This window comes from Corella eumyota, chromosome 2, assembly GCF_963082875.1.
Source record: "Corella eumyota chromosome 2, kaCorEumy4.1, whole genome shotgun sequence".
NCBI lineage: Eukaryota > Metazoa > Chordata > Ascidiacea > Phlebobranchia > Corellidae > Corella > Corella eumyota.
The window spans coordinates 5,875,895-5,897,532 of NC_137491.1; the positions used below are offsets into that span (position 1 = coordinate 5,875,895).

Below are 21,638 nucleotides of genomic sequence, written 5' to 3' on the forward strand. Positions count from 1 at the left end.
AATAAAAAAACATTTCAATTTATATAGGTACATGTCGATGCTGTAAGAGCATGAACTCAGCAGAACGCACAGAGTTGTTGTTCTGTAATGATGGTATACAGCGACCTTTTACATATACCAATGTATTTGCTTGTAGCTGTGTTGAGACAGAATGCACAGCTAAGATAACATCAGCTCTTAGTCCTTAAAACAAATTAACACGAATCTACTGAGACAATGCACTTGTTTTTAATCCTTTGACTGCCTGTATATACTGCATTTAAACTTTTAAAAAAAAACTGCCTGTATATACTGCAAAAAAAAACTGCCTGTATATACTGCATTTAAACTTTGGATATTCCGAATATTAAACACTAATTTCTCGGGCCGGTTATTTTGTGCAATTTATTGATACCACCAACTCCGAATATTCCCAATATTTTATTATTAATTACTGTCATATGTAAAAGTAAATCATTTATGCTTATTAATCAATTATATTGTTTTACATGCATACAGAATAATAAAAGCTTTGCCAGCATAAAAAATATGTTTTTAACAAAATCCGGAATGAAGTTTAAAAATGTATCAAAAAAGAGACATCTAATAATAAGAAACAATCAGGTATTACCATCTAATAGCAAAATTATATAGCCTATACTAGTTTTTGTTTTTAAATAAAACATTTTAAATTTCCCAAGTAAAATTACACAATTCACTATTTTTCTTGACCGATACTTTCTTCAAATTCATTAAGGCCTTTGTGCTTCTTGACATTACCATGGAAGTGATCAGCAGTTTTTCTTCGTAAGTTTTCCAAGCTTTCTTTTTCAGTATCTGCCCATTCCAGCACCAGTCTTCTTCCGTACAAATGAGTTGAGTGACATAGTGACTCAAACGCATTTTTTGCATCCTGTTTCGTGATGTAATCAACAAATGCAAATCCTCTGTGACTACCTCCCTGACCAGGTGTCAAGTTCATTTTTTTGGGCAAGCGAACACTTTTAATTTCCCCAAAAGATTTAAATAAACTTAAAATTTCCTGTTCATTAGCTTGAAATGGAATGTTGCGAACCAAAATTTTTGATGAAATTGTTTTTGTTTCGATTTGTTTCTTGCTTTTTTTTGGTTCAGCTGTTTTCCGTTCTGAAATCTTTAACTCTAGGCTATGTTCATCTAACAACTTGTGTTGTAGCGTTTTAAGAGCTTTTTTACCATCAGCAATTAATTTATACTTTACAAACCCATAACCCATAGACAAAAGTGAGTTGTTTTTGTGGGTTTTTTTACGACTTATTGTGCATGATATTAATGGACCACACTTTTCAAAATGCTTGGCCATATTTTCTTCTTTAGTGTCGAAGTTCAAGTTTTTAACAAACAATGTTATTCCTGTTTTTTCTGAATGGTCTTTATCATGGTCAGAATTAATGGTTGTTTGCTCTGGATTAGAAGTGGTGGAAACTTTTTCTTCAATGCTTGTTGGACTTTCTGAAAATGATTTGATAAAGGTATTTATTGGAGCCCATTCTAAATAAAGTGGTTTATGATGAAACTGGCGATATGCTAGTTTTGTAAAAGCATTTTTAGCTTCGTAAGATATTAGACACTCAATTAAAGCAGTTGTTCCTGCTGGCGCAAGCAAAACTCTTCCTAATTTGGCATGTTTTTCAAACATGTCTCTCAATTCAGAAGAAGTTGAACCAACAGACAAATTTTTAGCTATCAAAACAGTTTTACTTCGCTTTGTGTTTGCCTGGCTAAATGCATCAAGAGAAACACCATTATCAATTAAAAACTGTCTTGTCTCATGCACCAGTTGGGTTTCGCCGATCGCAACACGTACAGCTGCACTGTGACTTGCAGAAGAGTCCAAAATTTTGTTTTTAGATTCACTGTAACGTTCTGCAATAGCATCTGCAATCGCATTTGTACCGATAAACAAGGAGTTCCAATTATGTGAGCTTTGACTTGCCTTTTTGTCATTTTCTATTTTATCTCTTTTGAAAGATGAATTCCCTTCACTCTTGCTGGTGTCTGAATTGTCAGCTTTGGGTTTAGCTGGGAGAATGTGAAGCATTCTTCCCTGAAAAGCAGTTCCATCCAACTCTGAGAATGCTTTTAAAGCATGTTCGGGCATCATAAAAGTAACAAAGCCAAATCCAACACTTTTTCTTGTAAGGTTATCAATAGGAATTATGACTTCAGATAAAGGACCGAATTTTGTGAAAACAATTTCCAAATCATCCTCTGTACAAGTGTATGCAAGGTTTCTTAGAAAAATCCGACCAGATTCTGATATTTCCTCCACTTCACAATCTTCATGGTTTTTTACTATTTTTTTCACCCAAGACTTTTCTGTATCTGATTTGGCTTCTCGATTGTCAAAATCATTAATTTTAAAAATTTCAATGTATCGCCCACCAATATAATCCCCATTGTGTTGTAATCCAAGTGAGGTATCTTTTAATGAGAAAAATTCTACTAAGACATTTCCTGTTCTACTTCCGTTTCCATTTTTTTGAATATTAACGTTAGCTGGTTTAATAGGATAAAAAAATTCAACTATTTGTTTCTTTGTAATGTTAAAAGGGCAGCCTCTTAATCGCAAAATATATTTGGTCTTGTATGACTTTGTCTTTTCTGTTTTGGTATGATCATCATCACTGTGAATTCCCTCATCATCTAACAAATCACTCTTCATTTTGGAATGAAGAAAATCGCTATCTGATACTGTTTTGGTAATATTTTCATTTTCAGGGGGATCTTTGTTTGTTTCCAATAAAGATTGAGCATTTTTAGTTTGTTCAGAAACTTGACTTAATTTAATGGCAGAGTCCAAACCAAAGTCTCGACATAATTCAACAGTAATTCTTTGATTCATTATTAAAGTCTTGTCTAAGCTGCTCTTAGCTTTTGCTGCTTCTTCAGGTAATCTATAACCTATAAACCCAAAGCGACGAAATTTTCCAGCTTTAGTATACATGAGCTTTATGTCTGTTATGGTTCCATATGATTCAAACACCTTTTTAAGATTGGGTTGTTTGGTATCTGATGGAAGGTTTTTTACAATAAGACGAGACATGATTAACACTTGCAAAGTGCCTAAAAATATATATAAGTAAAGCTTAGGCTACAAAAGTAAGTAATCACTATAATCATTCATTTTTTAATTGATTTTCAATTAAAAAAGAGTGTACTGTTAAGAGCTATCTAGTAAAAATCTACGGCATTAAAATTTATAAACATATATTAAAGGGTTTTTAGGAAGAATCAACTCGTGCCATTATAATTCGTAAGGCACTATGTAAAAGGCGGAGTGCTTGTGCAGAGTGCGGAGTGCGGAGTGCGAATTGCTTTGATTTTTTTTAATTATTATTTTTTTAATTTTTTTATTGACGCCACTTATGGTGACTTCATCAGAATGTTATGTTGGTACAATAATAGTATAAGGTTAACATACAACCATTTGTGATACATAAAATGTAGAAAACTATACGCAGCAGATTTTTAAATAGTTTAAATATTACGCTAGGTTAAAACTCAAAAATGGATTAAAATTTTGGATTTAAAGGCTTAAACAGCATTCTGAATTTTACTTAATTTTAATGAAGTTTTTCAACAAAACATTATAGTTTGAAAATTAAAAAAAAATTAAACTTTTATTGGGAAAAACAATTTTTAAACATTTTTTTTTCTTTTTTGTCACGTGGTATCGTTATCAGAAAAAGGTGTAAAGTCGGCGCCTTTTTGAAGTGTTTTTTGCGCCTTTTACTGATAACATAAGCAAAATTTTCTTTATTACGTTTTTCCGCCCAAAAAATGATAATCGAAATACGTAATTTCGGCATATAATGCTCCCGTTAACCCCTTTATCCCTTTTGTGCCATCTCCTAGTTAGCATTATTCGATTGCAAATTCAATTTACTTTAGGAATGGGGCAATAAAAATGTGGCACACAGTAGTTAAGTTATGACAACATTTTCGCCTAAAAATTATTATCAATTATTTGTATTCGCTGCGTATAGTTTCCAACATTTTATGTATCACGAGTGGTTGTACGTTAACCTTATGCTATCAGCAATTGTGTGCACTCAAGTAAAAACTTTTTTATAATCATCAAAATGTTATGTTGGAATGATGATAGCATAACGTTAACGTACAACCACTTGTGGTACATAAAATGTAGAAAACTATACGCAGCGAATACAAATAATTGATAATAATTTTTAGGCGGAAATGACGTCATAACCCTTGTGTGCCACATATTTATTGCCCCATTCCTAAAGTAAATTTAATTTGCAATCGAATAATGCTAACTAGGAGATGGCACAAAAGGGATAAAGGGGTCAACGGGAACATTATATGCCGAAATTACGTATTTTGATTATGAGTTTTAGGCAAAAATGACGTCATTACCTTTGAGTGCCACATTTTATTGCAACATTCCTAAAGTAAATTGAACTTGCAATCGGATGAAACTAACTAAAAGTTGGCACCAAAAAGATGAAGGAGTCGACGGGAGCATTATTTAATGAAATTACGTACGAAATTACCCCATAAAAACAAAGGGTATTACTCAAATGAGATTCCTCGATCATGTCACGTAAAATCGCAATCATACGACCGTTTTTGTTAATATATTAAAATTGTATTAAATAAATATTGTACTATGTGAAGAAGCAATGTTTTGTGGTGTAATAAATAATTTAAATATGTTTATAAAAAATTGTTAAATTTTTTTCTACTTGAAATCATTTCCAGTTTGTCACGTGACTTATGAAAACAGTGCGGGAAGAAAACAACTTTTTATGTTTTTGTAAATACAAACAGGCAAAAGAAATTTACCCATAAACTATGGATGCAAAAGATTGTTTAAAATCTATCATAATATCTGCTTCATACTATTGTCAAAATCAAACAGAAAGTAACGCTTCACAATTGCTACGACATGTCGAGGTTTGATAAATAATCTTATCTTTTTACGTGATACTTTTGCATAAACTTTTATTTATATATTTCTTTTAGATATAAGATTACTTTTGTCAAATATTTTTTCTTACATATTTCCCTTACTATAATTGTGTTTTAGGTTTTATTAGCGGTATTGAAACCAAAGGAAGTTGCACAATTGTTTAACTTCAAAAATGAGCTTGGGACAGAGTTCTTAAAAAGCGTGTTACAAGTTGTTATATGCCACAACCAAGATGGAAATATTGTTAATAAAATATTTAAAGTGCTAAGTATTATTGGTATGTAAAATATTTACATGACTTTACATTTTACAGTCTGACTGTTAGTTTTTGGTACTTACTTTATTTAAAGCTGACATTTATACATTGTACATTTGTTTACATAAAATGATTAATTTTAAGCGGGAGAACAATTGGCATGCAGGTATTTGTACGAATCCTTTAATCTATGTGAAGTGTTATGCACTTATGTTGTTCAACATTACGGAAATAGTTTTCGCTCTGCCAACATATTGCAAGTAATTACAACATTTTTTTCTTTATTGTTTATTTTCCTGCGAGCCTCCCTCATTATACAAAATACTTTTCATTTTTGGTATTTTGCATAAACTTGAACAAAATGTTAAATTTAACTTCGCTATTGTTAATTTAAAAAATATGCATTCTTATTGATTGTAGTGTTTTAAATTGTTCGAAAAACTCTCTTACGGTCAAAATGTTTCATCCCTGACAACAAACATTGATAAATTTATTACCTGTTTATTTGAAGAAATGTAAGTTTAAGATAAATTATATATGTTTGTATATCTTGAACGTAATTTAAAATAAATTATATATATCTTTATTGTTATTTAAAAATAACATAGATTAAAACATTTTTTTTTTTATTTAGAAAGAAAAATGGTGATTGTTTTACTGTATGTATTGAAGTTACTGTTAATTTGGTTACCAACAATGTAGCTATTCAAGCACAAGTAAAAGGAATTGTAAGTTTCCAATTTAAATCAATAACAACAATATTTTGATTTCCATTAATTTGTAATTATAAAACAATTGAATGTAATATTACTTTCTGCAAAAAAATTTTTCTGGGTTGTTGCAGATGGACAGGATGAAAATTCGCAAAAAGTTATTAGAATATCTAAAAACAAGTAACAGTAGAAATAAACTAAATATACTTGCATTTATGACAATTTGCTGCTGGGATGACAAAGTTACCAGAAAGGTAGGCAATTGTAATCTAATTTATAAATAATGGCATGTGGTTTTCTGAAAGATCATTAAATGTTTTTTTATTTAATTTTTTTTTTTTTTTTTTGGTTTTTCACGCATTGATAAAAGTAAATAATAAATACGATATACAATTAAAATTACAACAATGCGACGGGAAAAAATGACAAAATCAATTTAATGATTTAAAACATGCCAAAAGTATTAATGTTTACATAAAGATTTTAATTATTTTATGGCATGGTCACCAAATCCAGGATGGTCACCAAACCACAATTTTTTAAACTGATTAAAAAATTTTTTATTAACAAAGTTTTGGATATAAAATTTAGCTGTGGTCGGATTTTCGAAATGTAACTCAAACGCTTTCTCTTCTTATTGCTGAGTTGTTTGATTTTTCTGACCCGGATGGTTATAGTCAACGCAGAGCAGCTGACTTGTGTTTGGAGTTACTAAAACATGATGATGTTGCTGAGCAATTTGCCATGTAACTTTAATTTCAATGTTGTAATAGTCATCCCATATTTTTGTGATAAATTATATACAGTTGTTTTATTAATCTTGAAATTAGATTATTTTTAAGGAAATATTTAAGTATGGAGTCTTTATCATTTTTGTTGTTTAACTTAATTTTGTGTCAACAGATACGAATCAGAAAAAAATATCTTACTGAGACTTCTGGAAATGTTGAAAGATAAGGTTGCCTGTAAAGCATCAGAAAAGGTAATCCATGTGAAATGTTTATATACTTAATAATTTATTTTACTTCTTAACTTGGGAAATGTTTGGTTTACCCCAAATTTGGTTTACCCCATTGTACAAAATTAAAAACATGTAACTATTTAACAATGGTCCTATTACCAAATGCCATAAAACTAAAGCTTTTAAAATTTAACTGTTAGTTGTTGGAAGTTATGTTGGGATTTTGTCGGACCGGATTTGTGCGACGAAAAATATGTGAAAAAGTTTTTGAAAGTCAAGAAAAGTTGGAAATATTACTTGACTTCATATCATCTCCTGTTACTAGAAATACTGGACCTTCTTCCATATTGGCTCTTGATTTTATCCAGGAGTTATGTGAAGTATGTTTGTTTATTTGTCTGTGAGAAATAGAATATTTTTAAACTTAGGGTATACATTTATTTTTATAAACTGAATTTGTGCAAATCTAAAATATAATTTTTTAATCCCTATCAATATTTCTATTTGAATAGCTTTAAAACTTGATTTTAATAATATTTTTCTATTTAATAAAACTTTATTGTAAATATATATTAAAATGATGGATTTGGCTACAATTTGTTTCATTAATTTTTCTTTGGGATTGTATAGGATGCAATTGATTGTGGCCAAGATATTAAGGAGGCAGAATGGCTGGAAAGTATTTTAACTGTTCTATTTGGTCAACTTACTCCTAATGTGCCTGATGACAATCCTGATATGTCGGAAATTTATCTTGAAATTGCAACTGAAAGAACTTTTAAATCTTTACAAATACTCTCTGGTAGGTCAACCTGTTAAATTATGAAACATTTTTTTTAAATAAAAAAAAATAGGTAAAGTTTATTGGTATGGTGTAATAAAATTTATATATATATAGTGTATTAGTTAAAATTAAAAAAAATGGTGTTAAACGTGTAAAGGTAAATTTCTGGAAAGTAATCGACAAAAGCTAAATTTTTATTTTCAAGTTCTTGCGGGTGAAGATGATCTAAAGAGTGTGGTTGCATCAGGATTAGATGTTGCTACTTTAAGTCAAGTGATTAATCATCAACTAACTCACAATCTAACAGGAATCTCACATACTTCTCAACCTAAATGGAGGTTTTAAACTTTTTGTTACATAGTTTATACACTTAAGTTAAATACACGAACCACGTGAATAGTTTGTATTCAGATAGTATTGCAATGACTAGTGTGTCAACTTTTATTTAAATTTCCGTTGTTTTGATATAGTGACATTGGTGTTGATGTTGTGTTATGCTCTCTTCAATTTGCAGACAAACTAAAATCAGATTTACCTGACCTGGAAGAACTATTTTACACTACATTACAGGTGTTTAAAACCAGCTTAAAATTAGGTTATGATTGTTTACGTATCTCATAATACTTTTATTTTTATTTTTTTATTAAATTTTAATTTACAAAATTTTTACAATTTAGGATTCTCGGTTAGTTCCAATTATGGCAACTGCAATATCAAGTCAAAATCAAAAACGAGTTTATGCTGCTCTGAGACTACACCAAGAAGCCTTACCATTGCCTGAATATCTATCGCTATCGTACATTTGCATTAATTTTTTTATAGAAAAACTTACTATACCCAATTTAACCCATACTAGAACTGAAAACTTTCAACTTTTTTGTTTTGTTAACTTTTTTATTTTTTGTTGCAGGCTTTCTGAGTCGATTGCCAACCTTAATAGCAAAAAAACACAGGTTGACAACATTGCTGAATATACAAGATGTGAGGTAGTTAAATCAGTTTTACAACCTTCTATAAAACAAGAGAGAATAAACATTAGTTCTAGGTATTTACTTTTTATATTAAATATCTCAAAAAAGTACTTGTTATATTAAATATCAATATCACAAAAAAAGTACTTGTTTTATTAAATATCACAAAAAAGTTAAAATGTACCTAATGTTTTTAAGATTAAATTTGATGTTACTTATGATTTGGTTGTATTTTAATTTGTTTTTTGTTATTTTTATTTAACTGGTTATTAAATTCTCACCAAAAATTTTCCGATTATTTTTAATATTGTTTTAATAAATATTTCGTTTAAGTTCTCATTTAAGTGATGAAGGTAAAGAGAACATTCAATCATTAATCGCAAAAATTCATTCTATGGATGAAGTAAGAAATTGTGTTATTTTTGACTAATGCAGTTTAAATTTTATATTTAGAACTGCCATAACCTAAACTGCTGATTCATTTTGCTTAACATAAATTCTTACTGTCATATTTTTAAATATAGGATGTTCAATCAGATGATGTTAAAAGCAGGAAAACACCTGAAATGTTTGATATTTTTGAGCAAAGAATTTCATCACTCATTGTAAGTTGCCTAAGTTTTTATTTATATTGTATTACGTGAAATTTTAAAAGCTACCTAACTTTTTTAAAGGACAATTATTCATACTTCATTTTTTAAAGACTTTATCTTCTACTTTAGGGTATTTTCTTTGTATCAAAAAGTGTATATGTATTAGGCAATATATAATTACATTGTATTTGTTAAAGACAAAAGAAAATCACCTTCAAGATTTACTTGAAGCGAAAACACTTGCACTTGCTCAAGCAGATCGACTTATCTCAAAAAGTCGTACTCAAAAGTCTAAATCTGAAGAAGACATGAGGAGAATTGTTAATATGCTCAAGCAAGCTGTATCCAAAAATGAAGGTCAAATTTTATATTTTTTGGTTATGCAGAGTAAACTAAAGAATATTTTATGTGATAGCATAATATTTAACAACTGCTAAAGGAAAAATCTGCTGAAAAAATTACTGTTTTTTAGTTTTTAAAAATTCCTTCTGTTTAAAATTGTTTGCTAAAATACATAATGATAGATATGTGTGAAGAAATGAAAGTGTTAGATTCAGACAAACAACTGCAAGAGCGTGAATTACATATCATGATCGAGAAAAACGGGGATCTTAAGATGATTGCTGAGCAGTTTGAATGCCTTTTACCGGACTACAACGATAAAAAACACAAGTACTTACTAATTTTGCAACCTTGTGAACTGAGCCACCAAAAATTTGATTTTATACTAATTTGTTTTGGTAGGATTTCAGTGTTAGAAAGAAACTTACAGACATCTCATGCGGAATATGACACATTAAAAGATATTCACGAAATGATTCAAAAGCACAATGACAAACTTAAAGTACAACTAAACGAGTAAGTTTAACAAAGTATGTAAACTATTAAAATCCAATGTGTTTATTTAAAATTAAGAATTTTAAACAAATAATTTAAAAATGTTCTTAATGTTTTAAAACTGGTTTTCGTTTATGCAACTAAACTAAAAAAAAATAATAAAAAAAAAATACTTATACTTTAAACAAAAAATTATTTTGAACAATTTTTTGTTTCCAAATTTTAAAAGAGCTGTTCGCAAACTTGAAATTCTTGAAGAAGAGCGAATCGATCATCATAAGAAGTTTTCGGAATTAGAGAGAAAGGGAGCAGACCTCACTCAGCTTGTGGAAGAACAGGATCGATCTTATAAATCACTACTCCAGGAGAAGACGGAGCAGGATACAAATGTCAAGAATCTTAATCTTCATGTAAAGAAAAAAGAAGAAGAGTTAAAAATAAAGGTATTTCTTGAAATAGTTTTGTGCTTTTCGGGATTGTTAAATTTCTTATATTAAAAAAAATATATAATATTTTCTTACGATTTTTCAGGTGATTAGTTATGTGAAATTAAAAAAGGAATATGAACACAAAGAGAAAAAGGTTAGTTTTTTTAGTAGAGTTTTATATATTTTATTTTTAATAACATGTTTTTTTTATTTTCTTTATTCTTCTAGCATGAAATTGAGAAAGAAGATTTAAAGAAATTATTAGAAGAAAAACAAGAAGAAGCTAATCGTGTTCGTGAAAAATTAGACAAGCAAGCTCAAACTCTAGCTATGATTACTGGACTTTGTAATAACCCAAGGGGTAGTCAGAACTAAAATTTCTCTTTGTATTTTTTAAACTTTAAACCATTAGTTTTTTAACGAAGTGGTCAGTAAGTAATATATATGTTTATTATTTTTTCAAAGTTGTGAATTCCTGTATCTTTATTTCACATTTTGTAATAGTTGTGCCTTGTTTTGGCTATCAATAATTATAAAATACAAACATACATTATGTGCATCATTTTGATTTAGTCAAAATTCATATTACAAACTAAAAAAGTTTAAATGTCTCGTGAAAACAAAAAAGTACCCGATTTTTAAAAAATATATTTTTTTACATTGATAATGTAACATACAACACAATTATTAAAATGTATTTAAAAAAACATTACAAAACAAAGTTGAGGGTCATAAATTTTAATATTAGTAATTCAGTTGCAACCATTAGTTTTGATTTAAACAAAATATTTTTGTATAAAAAAGAAATTTATCCACTCACAGTCACAATCCTTGAAAACCTCTGTTCGCAAACTTATAATGAAGATGTCCTTGCAGAAAGTCTCGTTGTTTTGTTTTTTATGAACAGCAGTTAGAAGATGTTTTAAAGTTTTCATAGACATTTTCAAGTCTAAAATAGTAAAACTAGGCTCTTACTTTTTCTTTTAAAGAAAATTTTGCGCGTTAAAAAGGGTGAGCTAGCACATCTAACTGTCTTTACCACCAGACCATTTACCTGTCAAAGTCTGTAAGTGAAGTTAGAAAGTGCTTTGCTTGACAGTCTGACAATACCAATGAATTATGCAGAATTTTTAATGTGTTAAAGTTAGGTTTTGATGCATTTAAATTATTTTATCAATTTGTTCAAGTATATTTTTGAGCCTTTGATACAGTATGCCAAACGACAACGCAGTGGTAGGCAATTGGTTTTGGCCACTGACTGAAGTTTGTTTCCAACCACTGCCATTTGTCCATACCCAAGTGCACACATTTTTCACTGTGCTGATATTTGCCTCCCAGAAGGGCAAAGACCGTTTTGAGACACTCGTAATAGTATCAAATGGTCATTTTTTTAAAAACTGTTTATTTTATTTACTGGTTTAGGACAAAATTTGTTATTGGTTGGCAAACTACAACAGAAGAAAATGGGAGGAGATTGGAAGACAATACCAAAAGAATACAAACCACATTGGTCGTAAGTTTTTTTGTTGTCGATAAAATTTAAACCTATTCAAATGAACTAAAACTACATGTTTTTTAGAACTTGGAAAATTGATGGTACACCTCTAGAGACTACCCAGAAAAGGTTACATGCAATGGGTTTACACGATCCATGGATAAGGAATGAAGTTTGGCCGTATAGGGTTCCTAAACATAAGTCTTCCTTTGTTAAAAATGTGAGTATTAAAATATGTAACATTTAATTTATTGTTGCAATATAGGGTTATTAAATATTTACTGATATGTTTTAGGTTTTGACAAGGGGTATGTACTCTGGATTTGCTGTTTTTCTTGGACTCTTAGCAGTCAAAAATATTTTTTTTGCCAAAAAAGATGGTCATGATTCCCATCATTAATTAAGTTATCCATTTGTTGTTTTTTTCAATAAAAAATCTTTAACTTTACAATTTTGATTTTTTTTTTTTTCTAATAACTTTAACAAGTGCCAAAACTTTAAACTTGGCACCCGGAAAGCTGTTTTATGATCTTTTACCTTATAGGTTCTAAAATAGTAATCTATTTTTGACTGGTATTCACAATTGCCACAAAAAGATTTAAGTTTGACAAATGCATGGTACATATTGGTTTGTACTGTGATTTTTATTCAGTCTGATTGGTAGTCGCGAGCTGGGGCAAAAGGTATTGTTTGTGCAGTGATTCTTGTTTAGTCTAATTTTTAGCCGCGAGATGGGGCAAAAGGTCTTTTTCAGGTTTGTTTTGTTCCAATGAAAATAAACTATCGAGCCACCATTGCCACACTATTTGCCATTGAGCCCGGCGATACCGATAGCTCTAACGCGTCACAATATCACATCCCTACCCAATAAAAAATATAAAACATATCACTTTAAGGTGATATGAAAAAAAATGAAAATGAACTAAAAAAAGGTAATCAAACAACTCTGATATATTGTTAGATTTTGTATTACTTAAAGTTCGTAAAGGAATGTTACCAGTAAGTCGAAAAGGTTTACAGTTTCGTTGTTTATTTATGTTGTTTACCAAAGTTGTTTGAATCTGATTTATTTTAATTTCCTTACGAAAAATGGCTTTTATACTATTTTTAAATACTTACCCTTTACAATTACACCCAACCACGTTATTTAAAGAAATTGCCATACCAAAAACAAATTAACAACAAGTTGTTTTTATTTAAATGTTTCTATTTAAAGAGTTTAAATTTAAACGGGTGGTTACAATCAAGAAAATCTTGAAAAGATCTTAAGAGGTTCTCGTTAGAACGTCGTATTTTACTACAAGTGTGGTTTTTGCCTGTGATTGCCGTTAAGTAACTCGTACACGCGATCGTCGCGTTATTTAATTTAAAAAGCATTATTTAAATTACGAGTTTATGATGTCATTCTGTCACCCTAACCAAGGTTGATGAGTCATCGAACTTCATGACATATTTTTAGGTAGTAGGAATGTTAATCAAATTCTTGTATTATATGTTGTATTATATGAACAAACCAAACATGATTAAAACTAGAAATACAAGTTTTAATACATCAGCGGATTTAAATTTTTAATTTTTTTGTGGTTGGATTAGAAAATTGTCTCTATAGCCTGAATTGACGACTTCTTTTTATGTATTTACTTAATTAGCCCACCGGCTTAATTTAATCAATTTAGATTTTATCTCGAAAACTCTTTTGCTTGGCACTTTCTTTAATATTTATCTATTGAGTTTGCGTTCAAACGAAGAACGGTCACAAAAGAGATGCTCATGAGTGCCCTTCAGCGGCTAAGCAAATATTGACCAAAGCGAGATGCTTTCTATTAAACAAGGCTTATTTAAATGTGGCGCAACAGAATAGTTAAATTCAAGCGAGACTTTTCCGTTGGCTGTTTTATTAAAATACAAAAACTTGCAACTAACATAGTAGTTACTACATATTAAAATATGCAGGTCGTGGTTAGAAAGCTACTAAGATTGATCGTATCAATGGGTTGTTGTTTAATTTATATTTAGTAAATAAACCAAAGTAAACAAGGTTAGCTGACAAAAATTATAACACTTCGGTTAAATATTTTTGAAGTTTGTTTATAAATAATTTCAAATTGTTTTTGTACTTTGTTTTTATGTGTAGTAAACGTAATTTTTATGTAGTAAACAAATTATAGTCTAGATTTTTCATATAATAACACGCGCCTATATTACTTGTTATGAAGGTTTAACAATGGATCATACTCGAAAAATTTTTTTTGGCCTTTTGTCGAATAATTTATACCATAATCATCTAGTTTATTGTTAACTAACTGGTAGTTTGTACGTCACTTGAGTCGTGTGTAACACCAAAAATGCGTCATAATACGTTACGAAGCATAGGATTTTAGTTTGCGTAGTTACGTAAATATTAATTTAAAACTGCAAAGTTAAAAAGGCTTAACCAAGTAATCGGATTTCTAAGTTAAAATAGCCCTGTAAATATATCAAACTTGCGTATGGTCGTGTAAACAAAGCCTTTAGTCACCAGATTCACGATGTCTAATATAAACTCGATTTTAAAAGCGTGAAAGTGTTTGCTTGTTAAACACAGCTTGAAAAACTTTGTTAATCATTTATGTTTTTTGTCCGGTTTATTTTATTGCGGGTTGCCTGGTTTTCTGTTCAATATTATTAAATATATTTTGTCGTTTTGGAATAAAAGCCTGACGTAAATTGTTATCAAGAAAATTTGGTAGTATTTTAAATATTAAAGTTAAGATTTATCTCATAACATTGCTCGCTAGTAATGGGTTTGTTATTAATTTTAACAATCAGTTTTTTCAATTTTTCTTTTTTCTACTTGTAGTCTCAATAATGAAATATCTTAAGATTTTTAAAGGCAGTCAGTTTTTTACACAAAAAGAGGATAAGCAGATATTAGTTTTTGATTTGTTTATATTAACAGTCTTCTAGATTTGAACCCTTGACCTCAATGTGTCAATTCATTTTAAAAACTATAATTTACGAAATAAATTTGTACGAAAACTGAACCGTAAAATTGCGTACTCCGAGTTATAATTATTAAACAAAACGTCATGATGGCGTTATCTTGTTTTTCCTGGCACTCCGTGAATATATCGAAAATTCCCACTATCTATAATTTTATCAAACTTAAAACTAAAATTAAAAATAGGCTGGTTAGCACAAATTCCAGATTTAGGTAAAGTTAAGCTGTATATGGTCATTTGTTGTTGGTTTTATCGATTCGTTATCTTGTTTTTAAGTTAAGTGCTGGTTTCATAATCTGAATTTAACCAGTTTTTTTAAAAAAATATATTGTTAAGTAGAAAAATAAAAATATATTTAGAAAATGTTCGCAATTTGTCATTTTTACTAATTCGTAATACGCGTGCTTAGATTGTTTACCTCCGTTATCCCTAATCCAAATTAAATTCTTTAAACATTAACCTAGGCACCTGCTTGCCTTCTCTATTCAACGTTTATAAGAAATCAAGAAACTTAAAAGGCGTTTATGCAAATATCAATGAATTAAAACCTTGCGGTTAATTCATCAACTCCGATTTCCGTGTACTTTTGTGAAAATTAACATCAAAGGTTTATTATGTAAATGTTAAATATCAAGTCAAAACGTGCCTATGCAAGACTTAAGGTTGTGATATGTGCCATGCTTCTTTATTCCCACCGCGTCCAAACGTGACAATACACACTTGCTGAATATTTGCGAGGTTCGAAATTATTTAGTAAAAAATTTAAGCTGAAAAGGACCTTATTTTAACATAGCGTTGGTTGTAACTTTCAACAGTAGAGCAGGGGTTCTAGCCCACTTGTGAGCCAACTCAAACAGTTTTTAAGTGCGGTCACATTCGGTTTGTTAATTTAAAAGCTCTTTGTATCACATGTAGGTGCCTGAGCAAACACACTGGTAAAATTGGTGACAAATAAAGTGAAATGTGAAGTTTAGATGTGGTATTGAATAGATACATAGGTTAATAATGTTAAAAGCTTGTTTTAAAGTAGGCTTAAGCATGTGGTTGTTAAATAAAAACAGTAGTTTTTATCAAGAGGTTATTGTTTTCTATGGGTGAAGCGGGAGTGCATACTGTTTCCAAACTTTTAATGAGAACAATTTAACTTCGCAGCAAAAACTTTGATGTTTAAAATCAAAACGTAAAACTCTAAAGGAAAAGTTGACATTCGGAAATCTGATGACGCGATGTCTTTTGTTTTTTTCGTTATGGTAATTTTCAGGTAATTATTACAAACAGTGTCGTTGTAAGTTTTGCCGTCACATTATATTTAATGTAAATAAAACGATTTAAATACGTCATACTCGCCTAATTGATTTGTAACGGTGACTAGATATTAAACATGTTCTAAGAATTGGTTAAGGGTGAAATTTGAGATAATTTTTTTGAGCATTTTGAAATAATATTTTAAAGCATTTTGAAAGAATAAATTTGAAATAATATTTTTTTTAAACACTCTTATTTAAAAATGCCATGTAAGTGTTAACTAGAAAAAGACTTCGCAAAAATATCAACAAAAATGACTGGCTACTTAAAGTATTTTAAAGCTAAATATTATTGTGTTATGAAAATGTCAAGTCTATTAGTAAGAACTTGGGTCCCACAGAAAGTTGAACAGTATCCATTTAAGAGGATATAAAAACATTGAGTATAAGCTTTCTACAACAAACTTAAGTATTATCAAAACAAACCTGTCCCGTATTTCCAGCCAGCTGCATGACTCTAAAACTGTTTTGGGCTAAACTTAATTCAATTAATAAGTGTTAAAATTTCCGAATTTAAGCGTTTTAAGGTTAATTTTTGGTCGGATCGCGTCACTAATCCAGATCTTGTCGTGTTTAGCTGTTGTGAACTCTGGGTGTATTGTTGTTAGTGTATTTAGGACAGGATTTTGATTGATAAATTGTGGGCAGGAATTGTTACAAATATCAACTAGGTTGTATATAACTCGTGACAGCCGGCACACTGTTTATTTGTTGCTAGAACGGGTTTAAATTCGAACCGCTTGGTAATACTGCATTTAAAGGGGATGACCTAATTTTTGGAAAGGTTTTTTTTTGGGCTGAGATTTAAATATTGTGGTTTTGTTTAGACTATAAGCCTAAATACCAAGTATCTAAACAAGCAACTGTTTATGTTTTCGTCGAGTATTTGCATATTAATGTCGATTAATATTGGGCTTAAAAAAAACAAACCCTAAGTAGTAAGGTTTATGATTTCATTGTGTTATTTTCTTGCTCCTAAAATCGTGATTGTGGGAAACCTCATCGCCCTTTTTCGATTTTTAAATAGTTCTTGTGGCGTGGGACGCTTTTGGCCTCCTCTGACATAATGTTCTGACTTGTGAGTGCTTTTAGGACACCAAACAAAACCCTCTGTGATTAGTGGCCGGCTTCGGTTGATATATTTGTTATGACATCACAAAAGAACCTCGTTAAAACGGCCTCGCCGATTCTCAGCGGGGTGCCTCCCCATTCTCATTGTGACGTCACAATCGTGAACGAAAGCAATCGAAACAGAAACGAGCGACATGTGTTGGAGTTATTTTTACCTAAAACGTTCGCTGAAATTTGTAACGTGTCTGCTCGCGTAAGACAGTCTAGCGGCGTTATATTTAATATTGCTTACAGTAAGACTCGCTAAATCCTAATTTAAATCATTATCAGAAGTGTTAATTTCAGAGGAAATTAGCTCAAGATTAAAAGAAGGGAAATGGGAGATTCGTTCTGAATTTGAATCGGTAATAACTAACAATTAGATGATAAAGGATAGCTTTAATCCACGCCAATCTGTGGTGTTATTAATTTTTTGCTTTATTTCGGGTTTTTGGCGTATTTTTATTTTGAAATCCGGAAGTCGGGCCGTCATTTTTTAGTAATAACTGCTCGTTTGGTAGGGTTTTATTTTTATTGGAGAAAAGTTTTATTTGAACCTTTTGTTAAAAAGAAGTTGTAAGGGATTTTCTATCTAGTTTTCTATGTTTTAACATTAAATAACGTGGTATTAAATAAAATAACGACTCATAAAAAAGCGTTATTTTAAATATATTTATATGCCATATAAAAAATAATATTTTGAAACCCAAAAAGTTTTAGGGGAAAATCATCAAAGTTCTAAACGTTGAAGTATAAAATTTCAGACACAATTTACTATTGATGATGCATCAACAGATCAACGTTATTTTGTTGCGATATTTTTTCTTTTATTTTTCAGAACTACATAATATCCCCGGAATTTGGCGATAAACTCAAGAACGAATCTAATTGTTTTTTTGCTGGTGAATTCGATTTCTGGTTACAATTTTGCCACGACAATAACTTTGTTTTGTTAAACATTTCAGGTGGGGTTAAATCTCGAATTCGCTTATACGTGTGTCACGTGACCACGGCAAACCGTGTTGTTGGGATTAGAGGCGAAATGTTTAAGACGTAGGTTCGAGGCCGGGACACCTAAAAGTCAAGCGCGGGACTTAAGATAGCACGTCGACCCGCTGGCCTTGGATTAGCACATTACGGGCGGATTAAGCTACAACATTGTGGCGCTAACATAAACAGCTTGTCGTGTGTGTACGTTTGAACCTAGCTCTGGAATTTTTTCTGCAGCAGGCTTGCGTGTTTCGGAGGTGTGTTCACGTTTCTGTGACGTCACCAAACTATTGTGACATCGAAATGTTTCGAAATAGTTGGAAGTTGCGCAAACGCCGCATTGGCATTTTTTTATTTTAAACTAAACTTGAATAGAGTGATTTAAATGCAGTTTTCGCGGAAAGTTTTATTAAGTCAGAAAGTGTAATAATTACATCTAAGTCCATCTAAATTCTATGAAAATTAACTATGACAAAAATCGTCATCAGTTCTAGGAATACAAAGACAATAAATAAATATTCTAAAATTAAATCTCAATGTTCATAAAAATTACTTTAAAAAATTGTTTTTTGAATATTTGCAAGATATTTTTATCTATTTTGAAAGGGCTTTTATAGTTCTCGATTTCCAAAAAATTAGGTTTTAAAACCAATTAACTTTTATAGTTTTATTGTTGGGTAAAATATCAAAGCAATTCTTGTGCAATAGAATTTAATGTTGTTTTTGTGGTTTTATAATGGCAGTTGTGTATTCGGTTGTTAACTTTTATAAGGTCGACATTTTTGCAACTGTAAAAAGTGCTGTTTTTAAATCAAATCGTATTACGTAATCAATGTCTGACGTCATTGTCTATATTTTAGAGGTGTGTACAATATACTACCCAGATTTAATTTTAGTGTTTAAATTAAATTTTGTTAAAATTAAGCCTTTAGAATATTATTAAGTGGTTAAAGTGTTTTGTTATTGGGTTGAGATATAACACCTCAAATTACTGGTTCTCTTTTATTTCAAAAGTTTTGACGATAATTATGTGACACCTTGTTAACAATATAATTGTTCAGTTAAAAATAATTGATCACGTTTTAAAAGTTAACTTTATTATTACGCAATGTCTAGTTCAAAATTTAATTAGTTTGATATAAAAAATTTAATTTTGTTTTAAGAAAAGCTTATGTTTTCAAAATTTAAACCATTTTTTTCTGAAAATAAGAATTGTTTTAGAATAGAAGTTTTGGCAAAACAATGCAAAAATTAATTAACTGTCGTATATGTTTGAACTAAAAGAGGGATTATGACGCTCATAAAAGGACTTTGCGGATCTTTATTTAACGATAATCGCATTGTCTTTGTTTATGCGCGTTTTTCTTTGTCGTTAGTTGTTGAACTAATTCGGGTCCGCTTTGGGCCATAAAGTCAACTGAGTTAAACTTAAACGAATAAATTATTTGTATCCGATTAATTATGTGAGACTGACGCCTTTTAAAGGCCAGTAAACAGCGGATATTTTACTGTGTTTGTTGTTCAGAGCTATAATGGTTTTTAAACTGTTTTGTTTGAACGCTTTTGCCGTCTGCAGAACGGTCTTAAGATGTTTGCATTATTTTCGCGGTTTGTAATCTGACAGATAGCTGTATCCACGACCTTTTTTAGTGATAATCCGCAAAATATTACTCTGTAAATCGAGTTGAACCGTTCTTAAGGACAATCGCCAGTTTTATTGTTCTTCTTCATAGCGGAAGAACGACCATCGTCATATAATGATCGATGGACTTTTTTTTGTTTGTGGCCACGGCCCGGGCGATTAGCCAAATAAACGTCTATTTACCAAAATGATTTTCGTTCGTCAATAATCGATGTTTTGCAAAATTGTATAGCGAACACTGCTCGATAATTATAACCCTTCCACAAAATCGTGACCTATTTTTTGATTTCACGGCTTGGCTATACTTTAAACCGGGATCCTTAAGTGTCAAGGACTTGCTAAGTCACTGAATGCGATTAAGTACTTGACTGATCTACCTTGACACCTGTCTATCGTGTAAAAATAACGAGTTTATCCAGGCAGAAAATTGAAAGCAAACCAATTACAAGATATAAATTGAACTATGATCTAATATAATAATTTCCACACTTAGATTTTTTCTCTTCACGTTGACAACAACAATAAATGATGTCATTTTTATGTCTTTGATGTAATTTCAATTGCATTTTAATAGAATGCAGTGCAATTTTAAACTTAGATCAATTTTTCGAGATTGCGTTGACCTTACAAAGCGATGTACTTGCTTAAAATTTTAATTAGCTACTTAGTAAAGTAAAGTGGATTTGTTTAATTGTTTCTCATGATTTGCCAAAGGTTAAATTTATTTTTAGACAAAAATTTGTTTTTGATAAAACGCTCCTTAAAAAATCCTCTTTAAAACCCAAGATTTTTGTCGTGAAATTTTTTAAAAGATATCTTCAAATAGAAGAAAGTAATATTATGCCTGGTATCGAAAATAGTTTTAAATACACCTGCAATATACTGAATAACAATTTTTTTGTGGTAGTTATTTAAAGAATCAAATATACACGTCACTACGCACGTCTGTAATTAAGGTGAAGCCCGAAATAAACAAATCTATTTCAATAACATAGGTGTGCAATGCGGTCAAATTGTATCTCATCTTGCTTAGATTATACGCTAGTAAAGGCGCGACTTGTATATGAGAGAACGCCTTTCGTTTAGAGAAGTTGGTACTAGGCTTCGAGAGAACGTAATTAAAAGGCTGGCTCAGCGAAACAGGGCATTAGTTTGGTAGTGCCAGCGCGGAGTTCGCACTACGTTTCAACCACAGGAATTTAGGTCGCAATAAATAGGCTTGTAAATTTGCATAGATTTAATTTGAGTTAAAACATTATGCATGTCGAGTCGTTTTGGATAGATCTTGTGTCAAGATATGTCTTTAACAGAGATTGTTTGTTGAGATATTGGTTTATAAGTAATTTTGCCGATGTTCGACATTTCTTGAGCATGGCGAACTTAAAGTCGCAGCGTTTACACCAAACTTGTAGATGTTAGCCCGTAGCAAATTTGATTGGCAGATGTAAATAAATATTAAAAGTAAAAAAAACGCTTATCCCACTATATCAGTGTCTCGCAATTGCTACATTTTATCAGGTTTTGGAAAATTAAAAACGTGTACAAAAAAGTTCTAAGGCGATACATTAAAAAAATTTAGTATTAATAAGTAAATATACATTTTTTATCAATTTAGCAAT

General features: G+C 30.4%; 4 protein-coding genes across 5 annotated transcripts in view; 3 read left to right on the forward strand and 1 right to left on the reverse strand.

Annotated features, from left to right (window-relative positions):
• The window catches only part of LOC145743897 (uncharacterized), a 36,060-nt gene extending 35,513 nt beyond the window's left edge, over positions 1-547 (forward strand). The window contains exon 78 of the mRNA XM_082561960.1: positions 28-547. Within this exon, the coding sequence (XP_082418086.1) occupies positions 28-188 (161 nt within the window). The 3' untranslated portion in view covers positions 189-547. The remainder of the gene's footprint in view (positions 1-27) is intronic.
• Positions 32-3,251, reverse strand: LOC145743898 (putative RNA-binding protein 19). Its single transcript, XM_082561961.1, has one exon. It carries the CDS (start codon positions 3,062-3,064, stop codon positions 698-700), a length of 2,367 nt encoding a protein of 788 aa, XP_082418087.1. The 5' UTR covers positions 3,065-3,251; the 3' UTR covers positions 32-697.
• Positions 3,252-4,782: 1,531 nt separating this feature from the next.
• On the forward strand, positions 4,783-11,056 carry LOC145742918 (protein CIP2A-like). The gene is made up of 22 exons (XM_082560761.1): positions 4,783-4,938; positions 5,072-5,231; positions 5,355-5,470; positions 5,631-5,725; positions 5,845-5,938; positions 6,055-6,177; positions 6,515-6,669; positions 6,827-6,905; positions 7,085-7,264; positions 7,515-7,686; positions 7,874-8,006; positions 8,139-8,238; positions 8,346-8,464; positions 8,579-8,713; positions 8,973-9,042; positions 9,164-9,244; positions 9,430-9,589; positions 9,757-9,904; positions 9,977-10,090; positions 10,299-10,512; positions 10,601-10,651; positions 10,726-11,056. Exons 1-22 carry the CDS (start codon positions 4,837-4,839, stop codon positions 10,870-10,872), a joined length of 2,748 nt encoding a protein of 915 aa, XP_082416887.1. The 5' UTR covers positions 4,783-4,836; the 3' UTR covers positions 10,873-11,056.
• Positions 11,057-11,356: 300 nt separating this feature from the next.
• LOC145743223 (NADH dehydrogenase [ubiquinone] 1 beta subcomplex subunit 3-like) lies at positions 11,357-12,437 on the forward strand. Of its 2 annotated transcripts, XM_082561140.1 has the most exons (4): positions 11,357-11,563; positions 11,920-12,010; positions 12,077-12,212; positions 12,288-12,437. In XM_082561140.1, exons 2-4 carry the CDS (start codon positions 11,961-11,963, stop codon positions 12,390-12,392), a joined length of 291 nt encoding a protein of 96 aa, XP_082417266.1. In that variant the 5' UTR covers positions 11,357-11,563; positions 11,920-11,960; the 3' UTR covers positions 12,393-12,437. The 2 variants fall into 2 exon arrangements, with proteins under 2 accessions (XP_082417266.1, XP_082417264.1); XM_082561138.1 differs by having other exon boundaries at positions 11,357-12,010.
• Positions 12,438-21,638: the final 9,201 nt, after the last annotated feature.